The 14,202-nt window shown below is 32.1% G+C and overlaps 1 protein-coding gene across 17 annotated transcripts in view; it reads right to left on the reverse strand.

The window, feature by feature from the left end:
- Positions 1-14,202, reverse strand: part of pan (transcription factor pangolin) — a 138,817-nt gene that overhangs the window by 38,952 nt on the left and 85,663 nt on the right. For 7 of the 17 annotated variants that reach the window (XM_036820759.3, XM_036820700.3, XM_065867381.2 and 4 more), the window contains one exon: positions 710-6,424. The exons of 2 other annotated variants lie outside the window; for them this stretch is intronic. In XM_036820759.3, the coding sequence (XP_036676654.1) occupies positions 5,332-6,424 (1,093 nt within the window). In that variant the 3' untranslated portion in view covers positions 710-5,331. 8 more of the 17 variants (XM_065867387.2, XM_065867375.2, XM_065867374.2 and 5 more) reach the window with 5 other exon arrangements.

Genomic DNA, 14,202 nt, shown 5'->3' on the forward strand with positions numbered 1-14,202 from the left:
TATATTCTTGATCAGGATCACTAGCCGAGTCGATCTAGCCATGTCCGTCTGTCCGTCTGTCTGTCCGGATGAACCCTGAGATCTCGGAAACTATGAGAGCTAGGCTATTGAGATTTGGCGTACAGATTCCTGAGCTTCTTACGCAGCGCAAGTTTGTTTCAATAGACTGCCACGCCCACTCTAACGCCCACAAACCGCCCAAACTGTAACTCCTACAGTTTTGATGCTAGATAGAAAATTTTAACTGAAATGTATTGTTCTCATCAATACCTATCGATTGACCTAAAAAAAAGTTTGCCACGCCCACTTAAACGCCCACAAACCGCGAAAACCTGCGACGCTCACAATTTGCATGCTAGATAAAAAATTTTAACTGAAATGTATTGGTCTCGTCAATGCCTATCGATTGGTCCAAAAAAAAATTTACCACGCCCACTCTAACGCCCATAACGCTTAAATCTGTACACCGCCGGTAGGTGGCGCATTTTAATCTCACTTTGCTACTTGCATATCTCTATTTAGCTGAGTAACGGGTATCTGATAGTCGAGGTACTCGACTATAGCGTTCTTCCTTGTTTTGTTTGTGTTTCCTTTTGGTATGCACTTGGTTCGGCCTCGAAAACAAAAGCCGCATTTGACCTCTACCCAAAAGAATGCAAAAGCTTGCAGTTTTCTTGTGATAACTCAAATTCAGTTTTTCAAAAAAGAGTTTATATATTCAACATTACTTCTTTTATTATTGTATATATGAATTAATCTATTTTTCATACATTAGTTATAATCTATTTTAAGTATTATTTACTTAAACGTAAGTGTGTAATTTCTTTCAACTTAATGCTAACATTTATTCATATATCTGCTTAGGTATAGAATAACATTTATATTATATAAATACACATTGTTAGCCTTTGCCACTATCTATAGTTCAGCTTAGGCTAAAAACCTATCAGTCGACCAATAAATTATAATGAATAAAGTGAACTTTAAATTCATTATATCAGAGTTATTTAATTCAACATATCTCCCTAAAAGCAAATAAAATAATGATTTATCCATTATCAAAGTAAATAAAAAGTCACAATATATATATTACATGTATATACAAATAGCTATTTTATTCGTTGTAAGTCCCCCTTTATTATTGTTAGGGTACTATTATAATACCAATAACATATATCGGCGGGTGCCCTATGATACCAGCTGTTATTTATTTTTAAACTTGTAAGAAAAGAATGAACTAAATATATCCATCGAAAAAAACGTACGGTTTTTTTTACTGCACACCTTTTAGACGTACAAATTAAAATATACACACAATAATATTGCAAGCGTTTCAGGGAAAACTCAAGATTAAAAACACAGAAAATGGAAGCATTTGATATTTTTTAAAGATTACAAATTAATTAAAAACTAATTTCATGTATTTAGTTATACATTTATATATTTTGAATTAACGAGTTGCTTATAAACTTTTCAGTAAAATAAAGCTTAATTTAGTTATATGTTTATTGATAAATTATCGGATCAAACATATGTAATATGGTTAAACAGTCTTTTAAATTAGCAATGGCTATATACATTGTTCTGATTACATAAATAATACATTACTTCGTTAATATATCCAGGACCACAAAACTATTGTAACACAGATTCTTTATCATCTTATACGTGTTTGCGATTAAGCTCTTTATAAATATGTTGGTATATGTGTGATTGTGTGTGGGAAAACAGGCCTTCTAAAACTGAATTCGTTGCCATTTTACTTAGAAAAGTTGAAATATTTTAAAAATAGTTTTTATTAAAATTTGAAATGTTTGACATAAAACAATACTGTGTTGCTTACAAATGTGTTCAAAATATGACAGCATAATTCGATTTCAGATGGCCGGTTTTAGAGGTAATGTCCCAAATATATGTATATAGTATATATACATGGTATGAACGTGACTAGAGCCCTATATAAATCGGCATTTAGTTTATCACAGCAATATTTTTATTGAATTTTTAGGCCTGCTATTAATGTAATTTCTTTTTATCCTTTTAATACTTCTTATAGATTTCAAATTTGATAGAAGTCATAGGTCGTAACCTTTATATGTTTTATTTTAAAATTACTCTTTGAATTCATGAATTTTTAAATAACACCTTTGAGTTTTATATAAAACTGAAACAATAAAACTTATGTCTTGACTTTTGTTTTCCGCTAGAAAAATACAAAATATAGATATTATCCGGCCTGTTCCAGTTTTCACTTGGTAGTGAAATCGATAACATTTTTAAGACTTCCCCTTTACATAATAAAATCTCCATTGTTGGTTCGGGAATTTTCTTAGCCGAATTCATTTTTGGTGTGAAGTTAAACAGCTGACTGCATCGGCAGTCTCTTAACAAAAGCCTAAACAATGCCAGAGTTTTTCAACCAGTGAGTGATATTTTAGGCAAAAAAACAAACTTTCTATTAATTTTCAATTTATTTATATTTTAAAAATAACAAAAAATTGAGTTTTTTAGTTCAAAGGGTTGCAAAAAATAAAACAAATATGGAAATTAAAAAAGTCCAATAAGGGGGCAAAAGAAACCCGTGAGGATTTTTCTGAAGTAAAAGCTAGAAAAGGTTAGAGAAGTGAAAACTAGAACAGGGCCGTATTTAAAGATCCAAAATAAGGTGGACTGGAATGTTGATGATGATTATGTATTTTTATACTTTACTCTTCCATATTTTACAAGATTTTGGGCGCACAGTAGTTCCGTCAAAGCAATTGCAAAAATACGCTTTCAGTATATCGTTATGTACTTTTGCTATTGTTATTAGTGTGATTTCATTTTATAATGATTTTCGATTTTCCACAGAATAGTTGTAAACATTATTATTAATTATATACTGTTGCCTACTCAGAGAGAAAAACAGTGACATAATATTGTTGAATTAATAAAAATAGTATTTCCTATCATTATCTTTTTTATTTGTGGTTTTTATAAAGGTCTCATAAAAAAAGTATTTAAATAGTATTATATTAAGTATACAAAATGCAACGCCCATGAGAGATTTAATATATAATTTATGTTTTATTACAAATGAATGTTATTGTTTGGTTTTTTGTGAAGTATGATTTGTATGCTATAGATTTACATAAGGCTCTAGTTATAATTTTTTTAGTTTTACAAAATCAATTTTTAAGATTGTCGCAAACCTACGAATCAAGATATGTTTATTAAGTACAGATGTACATCTATAGACTAACGTCAAGGTATATTAAAATTTTAAGATAATTAAACCTAAACAAATTTGAATTACAAACACATTAACAAACATTTTATTTATTATAATTCAATGTTTAGCAAACGTGTACGACAAGCCCAATGTTGACGTAAAACGTGCCTTTACACAATTAATAAATTTATTAAAAGTTTAATAACTGAATGCAGACTAGTATAAAAGTACTTATAATAATATGGGCGATAAACCAAAGTAAGTATTTAAATATGACCTAATAATTTATACCAGAAAATAAATTTAAAAAATTGCATTATTATCAGAAATTTAGCTTTTCATGGAATAGTAGCTATCAGGTCTTATGGTCAATAAATTCGTAAGCATTATCAGTACTTTCTATTTTAAAATGTTACCTATTTACATTTTATTTATTTTTATATTGTATATATATATATGTATATTATTTCACATCTTATTTAAAATTTATACGTAAATCAATTCTAAAAAAACATGAACTAAATGTTTTTTCTTGCAGATGATATTCTGTTTAAATCCTTAGCTGTAAAGTTATTAGGATTGTGGTACTGTTAACAGAAATAAACCGATTGCAACTCAAACATGTGGATAAATATACGAATAGCCCCAAATATAATTTGTTCTATTTTATTTTGAAGTACCAAGTGAATTAGGAAGAACTTCAAATAGAAACTTGTAATTCCGCCAGCGTATGTGAAATACTAAGAATGGAAGTTTTTTAAGAATCGGAATATTACAAAGACTGTCAGGAATCTCTAACGAATGGTATCAATTAAGCTATACATAATGCACTATATATGACTTTAAATTATTTTATTGATGAAAATAATTAAAATGATTAAGAATAGTGTTATTCAAAAATAAAAATTATTGTTTGGATTTATATGGTCGAAAAGTTACGTCCAATAATTAAAAGGCTTTAAATGCTTACAGAAATATGACAACTATGTACATTGACGTTCTCATTAAAGCAATTTTAATCTGAATCTTGGATTTTTCGTTACTGCGAGGATGACAAATTTGTAAAGCGTCTAGCGATCATTGCTCGAAAGAAATTATTAACAAAAAGAAACGCTATAGTCGAGTGTCTCGACTATCAAATGCCCGGTACATTGTTTACTATCATCAAAACAAACCTTTAGATGGAGCCACAAACTCTAATGGGGCTGGTGCCATTTACTTCAACTAATAGTGACTTCAGTGACTATAACAGGCCTTCAAATTAAATTTATATAAAAAGTTTTTTAGTAACTGTAGGTTTAACCAAATTTAGGTAGGGTATAGGTATTGACAAAATAAATTGAAAGTATGAATTTTACATTTTGTAGGCGTTACAATACGCATACCTCACTAAAATTCGCATTCCAAAATATTCATATGGACTGACGAATGGACAGACAGTCATCGCTAAATCGACTTGGGTAGTGATCCTGATAAAGACGACCGAAGATCGTATGATAAAAAGTAAATATAGATAAATGGCTGCCTTCAGCCATTTTTTCGTGGCCATATATATTAAGGACACCGACATCTTTAAAAAGTTTTAATGTTATTCTAAAACAAATACTAATTAATTTTTGTTTCACACTGTAACTAGAAAGACCAAACTATTTCCTTAATATTGTTTAGAAGAATTCATTTAGGCAAGTCAACATAAAACTGAAAGCGAATTATCGGAAAAGGATATACAGCTTTAAAGATTAAGTTAATGAATTAAGCATTGAAGATTGGACATGTGCTTGCAAAATGGATTGATGGTTAGTGTATATTGTCTGTTAATTTATTTGGCATTTCTTAGCTTGGGATCTGTCTCAGGTTTATTTTTAGAAATATTTATGGTTGGCCTCTAATTAGGTTGATGCTATCGGGTTTTGTGCATAAGTCCTAAGATTCGGTGAACTTAGTATATAGTTTAATTATAAAAAAGAAATATTGCGTTGTATATCTTGGCACTAGTTATTAATGGCCTCTCGTTTCATAAGATGGCGATGGGATGTCGAGATAATTATTGCACGGTTATTTATTTGAATTATTTTTCGCTCACTTATGGATAATTAAATGTAAAAATACATTTGGATCTGTTATGAAACGCTAATGACGCCAGTTTCGGAAGCGCCTGCGCTTGTAGTCTTTACAGATGCATTTGCTTGTGGATCAGATGCTTTATGGCATTCACTGCTATTTACAGCATGAGTACTTACAGACAGCATTGTGGGCTCACTCCTTTTAGCTGTTTCCATATGGTTAGTTAACTGTTGATGGAAATGTTGGCTAAAAGTGCTGTTTAAAAGAGAATGGTTCGCGCGATAGCCATGTGCCGCCACATGATGAATAATGGAGGTGGCTGCATGAGCTACAATAGTCTGGGAGTTACTACCTTTCATCAATTCAACATTTTGATATTCACGTCTTTTAGTTAACTGATTAATGCTCAGGGGATTATTAATATCCCGTGGGTTAGCACCAATAGGGTTTCGGGAAATGTTTGGCATTGAAGAATGGTTTATACTACTATTACCAATCGATGGCAACGAAAATATAGCATTATTACAAACTGTGGGATGTGGCTGAAAAAATGTGTCAGGGCTACAGCTACTTGTGCTAACTACTGGAGGACTTAACCCCATTCCCAAGTGACTAAATCGATTTCCAAGCATCATGGCTCTTTCATGCGACGAACTTGGAGATGGACCCGTCGTACCTGTAACTGGCGAAACTGTACTGGAGGTATTTGGGGTAGTGCTAATGCTACTAGTTGACCCACTACTTGATCCTGATGTAGACACAGATGTGGATCGTTGTTGTGAAGTCGGCTGATCTGCACTGACGATCAAAAGGGCATTTGAGGTGGCAGGAAATACAACATTAGTTGCTGGATTGCTATTCATATTAAGTGGGCTTGCCAAGCTCACTGTTGTCGATGGGCTCTGTAAACTGGACAATCCACTTAGACAGCCTGGGCTGGGCATGGATTGATTTAAAGACTCGGTGTCGTCATCTACTATTTTATTACTTTCGTCGCCGCTTCCACAACTTCCGGCCAGTTTATCATCATCGTATTCGTCATCGTCGTCATCACTTAGCTGGCTTCCATGTTCATCAATACCGCTACCGTCTTCGGTGGGCCCATTTTCATTCAGTGCTTCCATATAACGAATGCATTTTTTTTTGCGCCTATGTAAAATAAGAAAATTACAAATATATAAATATTTTTTCAGAACCACTTAAAGTGCAAGTACTTATTCATTCCGTATAATTTATACACAATAATTAAACGTTCATGCAGCAAGGATCAAGGCCTTACAATTCACAAACAGATCAACAATAATAAAAATGATTTATTATTATTATTAACAGCATGCCTATATTGCTTCAATTATATAAATATTAAACCTTAAATCTTAATTATAAATTTATTCTGCTGAAGCTTAATATTTGAATAAATTAATAAAACCATTTATTCGGGGAACGACTAAAATTAAAAAAAACCAACAATGTAATGTATTGCGTAAAAAAAAAAATTCCAGAATTTGTACATTGATTCTCTATTAATATGTTAAAATACAAAACTATTACTTCAAAAGCATTACAAAGGACAACTATTAAAATCATTTTTGTTCAACAAATTATTCATACAAACGACAGAACACAAAAATAATAAAAACAAGAAAAAAAGCTAACTTCGGCACCCGAAGTTTATACACACTTGCAATCAAAATGCTTATTTGCTTAGTAGTGGGAATTCGATCTAGTTTTGATCGTAGTGCAGGGCCACCCAGCATATTTGTTTATTTGCCTAAGGTAAAAGGTCTAAGTTTAATACAAAACATTTTGGGCCTTCAAGCACTATTCATTAATAACCACCAAACATAGTAATTTAAATTGTAAAAATACTCTTTTTAGACATCTTCGAAAACGTTAAACTCAGTCAAACAAAAAAGTCCATTGAAACATTATTATTAATAGTTTTTCTTAAATAAACAAACCCTTATAGACCACAAGCTTTATGAAGTTAAGAATATTATATATATAAATAAGATCGTAGATTTTTTTGGATTTATGGTATGAAAATTGATCTAGTGAATAAACATTATAAAAATACATTTGATCCAGCTAAGCCAAGAACATACGATATTACTGATCCAATTCTTAAGTAGTGAAAATTTGATCAAATTTGAACCATGGTGCAAGGTTATGTGTTTATTTGCTTAAGTAATAACTCCAAAGACATTTCGATGGCATCAAAATGTTTCTACCTTACTTTTTTCTAAGAGAACTGTTGTTTGCTGAGACTTGACACATTTAGGCGAAAGATGGTTATTTGATTTAAATGTGTAGAGGAGTGAAAACGAAATGACTGTACGAGTTATTCGCCCAGAGCGATTCTGTTATATTAAGAATAAAAATAAAAAACAAGAGTTCCTATGAGTAACCATATCAATTTTTTTGTAATATTGATGGTTGGTGGGCCAATGGAATGCACATTATAATTACAAAAAATGTGCCAATAAAGAACATAATTCCAACTTTTTTTAAATAAACAAAAACATTTTTTAAGTTGTAAAATGTATAAAATGTTACATCTTTGGTTCCAACTATCAACAACAATCACAACCAACCAACAATGACTATAGGTTTTTGTGTTAGTGTTCTTAAAATACTAAAAGAAACGTCAAAATAATCGCATTGTTGCTTGGTGTATTAAACTCTTTAAAAAATGCGTATTGAGTAGTTAACCGAATCACAGTCAAAATGTAATTCATTTAAGGACTGTCGATGCTGAATATGCGCTTTGAACAAATAAAAAAACAACTATTAATATCAAACAAAGGTACGTAAGTAACATCCAAGTTGTGCCGTTTTTTGTCCGACAGAGAGTTTATAGAATAACAACAGTTTATTTCACCACGCGGCAAAAACTGGAATAAAATATTAAAAATACATATATATATTATGTTTTGCGCAATGATATCAATGAGATGCATTAAAACTGTAAAATAACGGAAATATATAACTTTATTAGGGTCCTGTCTAATAAAACAAAATTCTGTCACTAAGCTCAAAAGCTTAAATTGGCGAGCAAAATTTAAATTTTGTTAAAACATATTTTTCAAAGAATTTTTTTTTATTATTATTTATTTACAACTTGAAACCTGTTTGCACAACAGTGGCCATATATAGTTATAGAGCTATGGGGCTAACTCGGTTTTTTATACATTGGCTTTACATAGAAGAAGTCTGGTTTGGATCTTTGGTTTTTGTATATTTAGTATTCATTCATTACTTGAAAATCTGACCTAGCAATCGAGTAGGGATGGTACTTTTTCGAAAAGACGCAGTCTGACACGAAAAATAAGTTTATTTAAATTATTTGTTTGAACGTAGTCAAGAAATTGATTTTCAGGGTTGTATCGGTAAGGTTTGTCAATCTTATTAAAAAGAAAAAAGGTTTATTTACGATCAAAAAGTCATCAAAATGAAGAATTAACTAATAATTCAACAATAGTTAGTCGCATAACATTTATTGAAAATATTTAGAAAAGAGAATCCAATTGGGGATCTTGTTAATTTTACTATTTAATATAAAGGCTTTGCAAGTTTAGTTTTATTTGTTTTTAACATTGGATTGTCGTAGATTAATGGCACTTTTCTTAAAATAAAGTCCTTCTTCACCGGCATTCCTGCACGTCTTAATCGAACATTTTAAACCCTTATTTAAATAAAAAACATTCCCCAGGGCGGTTTTATTTTTATTTTTTAACTTTAAACACTTAAACATTTATATTTGAAAAACTCTTTTTGTCTTTGAATGGCCGTAAAAAATACTAAAACATTACCTAAACAAACTAAATATTAAAAGGTATGTATAAAAAAAAAGAACAATTTAAGGTCAATGATTTTAGGTTGAGATACATAGAATACCGCAAAAACCTTTTTAGGTGTTCTAGAAAAAGCTTAGTCATTGACAAATATGTCGATAGTATCGGATAAACAACGGATACTGGATATTAAAACTATCGGGATGATACTTTCCCAAAAAGTCTTCTTTATATTGCAGATTGTATATAAGCCCCATTTGAAGTATCGGGTTTGTTATCTTCGACTCTGGGGTACACGTTTTTTTAATAGCGACGAATAACATTTGTAAGCATGCTGACGTTTATATTGTATTATTTTGATACTGCGATAGGGACAATCAGAAAAGGAAATGACCGAAAGTCTACCAAGCCAAAAAGCTATAAGCTTACTTAAAACATATTTGCTTTAAGATTTTTCCTCGATAGAGGTTTCTAAGTAGATAGATTCCCATCCCAGCAACGCAATATGTATATAATTTCATTCATTTTAATATCAAATCCTGTCAATATCCTCAAAAAGAATTTTTTGGTTTTTTGTTTGTACAAAAATTGTACAAAATCAAGGCTAAGGTCAGCACTCGTCCTGTAATACAATAAAATTTTATCTTTAATTTCGGTGAGTATTTTGCAACAGTTGTTGTTGCTGTTGTACACTGTTTCTGAGTAGCAGAACTGTTCCGTATACCTGAATAGGAAGCTGCCGGCCGCTGTTCTAAAATCGTAAGAAGTAGTTTTCTGGAGTAAAATAATATAAGATCTAAGCGTCTTAAATTCTGATTAACCTGTTAATTGGCGTAAATGTTTCATGTGTTCCGATCTGGCTACACTACCTGCAATATAAATATAACTTTTGGGAAAGTTTAATCGTAAATAGGTGAGAGACTTGTATGTGTACGGACGGATATAGGGACTTGGATATCAATGTATATTCAATAACTTTTTCTTCACTGTCTTGCAAATTTCTGTCCTATATTGTAATACGACCCACATAATAGATGCTAGATTATTCAGAACTTGCACTAGTGAAGCTGATTCGGATTCTGCACAATAAACGACCTGAATTTTATTTTTTTGAAATAAGGGACGCAGTGTTAACTCGCATGGTTAACTCTGGCAAAAAAAAACACGAAGGATAATAAGTATGCAAATTTTATAACTTTAAAATTAAACTAGGGTAAGAAATTGTGGTTATTGCTTTGATTGGATAATACACTAACCAAAACATTGCAAATTCGATAGTGTATCGTGCTTAAATTGTTTTTATTATTACCTGTGCATTTAAGCAAACAACTTAACTTTAAAGGCAATTTTATTATCAATTGTTATAACATTAAAATATGGGAGTCATAGCATTAAGTAAGGCACAATAACGCATTACTAACAAATAAAACAAGTCAACTCAATATTAAGAAATCGTAAAACTGAATATACATAATTCTTTGTATTACGCACATCAAATTGACAACAACAATGTGGACCTTATTCAAAACGTATATCAGGGTTTAACAAAACAAGTGTTATCAAAAGCTCTAAAATAAATCATATTGCTTACTTCTATATTAAAAAAAATTGTATAATAACACCATACATTGATTATGTAAATAAATAATAAATTAGGGTACATTTTTCATCATTCATAAAGTTATTAACCTGAATATCGCTTGAAAGTAAAAATGGTCAATTAACAGCCGATATAGTAAGTATGTTTCTAAGTGACTATCTATTTTGTAGGACTCTTCAAATGCATTGCTTTTCTGATCGAAGTATAAAACAACGTTTAAAAAAATGTTACCTACAAAATTGTACTAAAATTTAAGTACCAATTATTATAGAATTAGGTATATTCGGCTAAACATTGCAATTTAAAAACCCCAGGGTCTACATCATTGGGATCGATTCGACCACTTATAGAAGTGGCGACTTAAGCTTAGATTTTAAAACCAATTTCCACTGATTCTGGTTCCTACTATACATAGTTCTGATCAAATGTAATCATAGATGTGTTTTAGAATATTAATAAATAATTTAGCATTAAAATATAAGGGCTGAAAGAATTCATGAAAATTTGGAGACTTGGATACTTTTACAAGAATCTGAATGTTTAATTGTAAAGGTCTCGACTCGACCTTTAACGTACGAGTACTTGTGTAATAATTTATTTTAAATAAAGCGCTTATCACGGCATTATTTTAAAATGTAATAAAAATACCACACTTTTTTTATATTCAAATACAATAATGTAGGGGACATAAACATTAATTTAAATAAGTTTTTAGGGGATAATGTTAAAGATAAAAATTTGGTTTAACCCTTTACAACGCTATCCTATCAAGACGCGAAATAAGAAATACTATAAAACAAAATTAGTCTTAGCTAGCTGAGTAGCTGGCTGAGTATTTTCAATACTCTGACACAAGCAAATGTAAGTACTGCACTATGTAACATCCAAATATTACGAAAAAACTAATAACTGTATTTTAAAATATTTAATATAAGACTACTTTTAGTCAAATAACCTTTAATACATTTTAGCTAATAACAAAAAAAAGGTTCATGCAGTAAGTACATGTATATAGTTCTTTGAGTTAATATATACACAAACATAAGTTTATTGGTAAACCCTGATATGCAGTTACTTTAATTGTTTGATTTGTTTATTTACTGGTTTGGATGTTGACGCAATTTTAAGATGTAAAAACTCATCATCATTGGTAGGTTATCGATTCCAGATGTTTTCGTTTCGCCGCCGCATTCATTTATCTATAAATTGACATATGTCGGTGGTGCCTGAGGCGATAGCTGTTGTGAACATGCGCTTGCTGTACCACCACCTCCTCCTGCTGCGACTGTTATGCCATTTAAAGATGCTACTGCGTTTCCATTACTGGTAGCCATCAATTGTACATGTGTATGAGAAGACGAGGTGGATGATGATGAAGAGGACGAAGATGACGAGTTGGGCAACATTACCGTACCCCCTATGCCACTTACAATGGGTGCTAGCATGCCAACACCAATGCTGTTGACTGCTGCACTACTGGAGATGCCAACGCTGCTGCCATTGTTGCTTACAGATGAAATGACACCCAAGTTGGGACTTAATTATTGGTCAAGGCGAAAAGTCAATAAAATGTCAAATATTAATGTAATTAACCGTCAGTATAAAAAAGGGAAAGATTCAATTAAAGACATCAAAGTTTGAATTGACTGTCTGAGGATACTCTATTTCAGTGTTCATGTGCTTTGGTCTCCTAATTTAATATTAGGAACATTATAGTCGAATAGACCGACAATAATCTAACAGGTACATAGCTCAGAAACTAAATTTTAACATGTTGGCAATCAACAAGGGAGCTACACAAGTCACTAGGGTTTTGAAATCACTTTTAAAGAACATTTAAGATGTCTGAAAGTATGGATTGAACAAATGAAATTCGACTTTCTGCATGCATTCCTTGTTCTTTCAAGTTGTAAATATATTGTTGCATTCTTTTATACACCTTAACTAAAATTTGAAAGTGATACCAAAACTCAATGGATTTCTGTGGAAGCCTTAACATAAATGATCATAAAGTTTTGTTGTTTTCTCTTTAACTTTAAATAAATACGATGGCTTCTATTTTAAAAAGAAATCAAGGAAGAACGCTATAGTCGAGTGCCTCGACTATCAGATACCCTTAACTCAGCTAAAGGGGACAAAAGGGAGATCGAGATGTACAAGCAGCAAATGTAAATCTAAAATCACAACCCTCTAGCTTTAATAGTTTCCGAGATCACAGCGTTCACACGAACAGACGGACATGGCTAAATCGATTTGGTTGTGATGCTGATCAATAATAGTATGTATAATCTTAATCAGTCTCATTATGGGGTGGGAGATGCTTCCTTCTACCTGTTTCATACTTTTCCTTGAATACATTATACTCTTTTACTCTACGAGTAACGGGTATAACAAGAAGAGCTGCTTAAGCCAAGTGTCCGAAACCTGTTAATTATACCCGTTACTCGTAGAGTAAAAGGGTATACTAGATTCGTCGGGAAGTATGTAATAGGCAGAAGGAAGCGTTTCCGACCCCGTAAAGTATATATATTCTTGATCAGGATCACTAGCCGAGTCAATCTAGCCATGTCCGTCTGTCCGCCCGTCCGTATGAACGCTGAGATCTCGGAAACTATAGGAGCTAGGCTGTTGGGATTTGGCATTCAGATTCCTGAGCTTCTTGCGCAGCGGAAGTTTGTTTCAGCAGGGTGACACGCCCGCGCTAAGTCCCACAAACCGCCAAAAGCTGTGGCTCGTACAGTTTTAGCGCTGGAATAAAAATTTGAACTAACATGTATTGTTCTCATCTATACCTTTTGATTGACTCAAAAAAAAAGTTTGCCACGCCCATTTTAACGCCCACAAACCGCCCACAAACTTCAAAAAATCGTACATATGAACGCGGACATCTCGGAAACTATCAAAGATAAAGAATTGGGATGTCAGATTTAGAGTTCGTAGCCTTGACCGCAGCGCAAGTTTGTTACGCGAATATGCCACGCCCACCCCAACACCTCAATTTTCATGATAGGTAGGTGGCGCATTTCAATTTCGCTTTTCTGCTTGCATATCTCCATTTCCCTTTGGTCCCTTTAGCTGAGTAACGGGTATCTAACAGTCGAGGCACTCGACTATAGCGTTCTTATTGTTTTTTAATGAATTTTAAAATAAATTGGGATTTTTTGGATATTTTGCCCGAAGATATTTCTGTGACATCCCCGATTATAAATCCAGATGTGGGGTTAAACATAAGAGTGGATAATGAGTTAACGGATAACAACTCTACAGCTAAAGGATGATTTTGTGTGGAAATCATACAAATTTGGAGAGGAACATCCTTAATACCCCTCCCCTGGAACATCGCCTTCCAAGAATGACCGTTCACATTTGAATAAATTCACGCCATTGCGTTTTCAAATTTAACAAGAAAGAACGTTATAGTCGATTACGTCGCCTATCAAATGCCCGTCACCTAAAGGAAGTGACAGGGATATAACCAAGATTGCACACATTAATTGCTTATACAATTTTTATGAATGGTCGAAAATAAACAA

The sequence above is a fragment of the Drosophila suzukii genome, chromosome 4, assembly GCF_043229965.1.
Source record: "Drosophila suzukii chromosome 4, CBGP_Dsuzu_IsoJpt1.0, whole genome shotgun sequence".
In the NCBI taxonomy this organism is placed as follows: domain Eukaryota; kingdom Metazoa; phylum Arthropoda; class Insecta; order Diptera; family Drosophilidae; genus Drosophila; species Drosophila suzukii.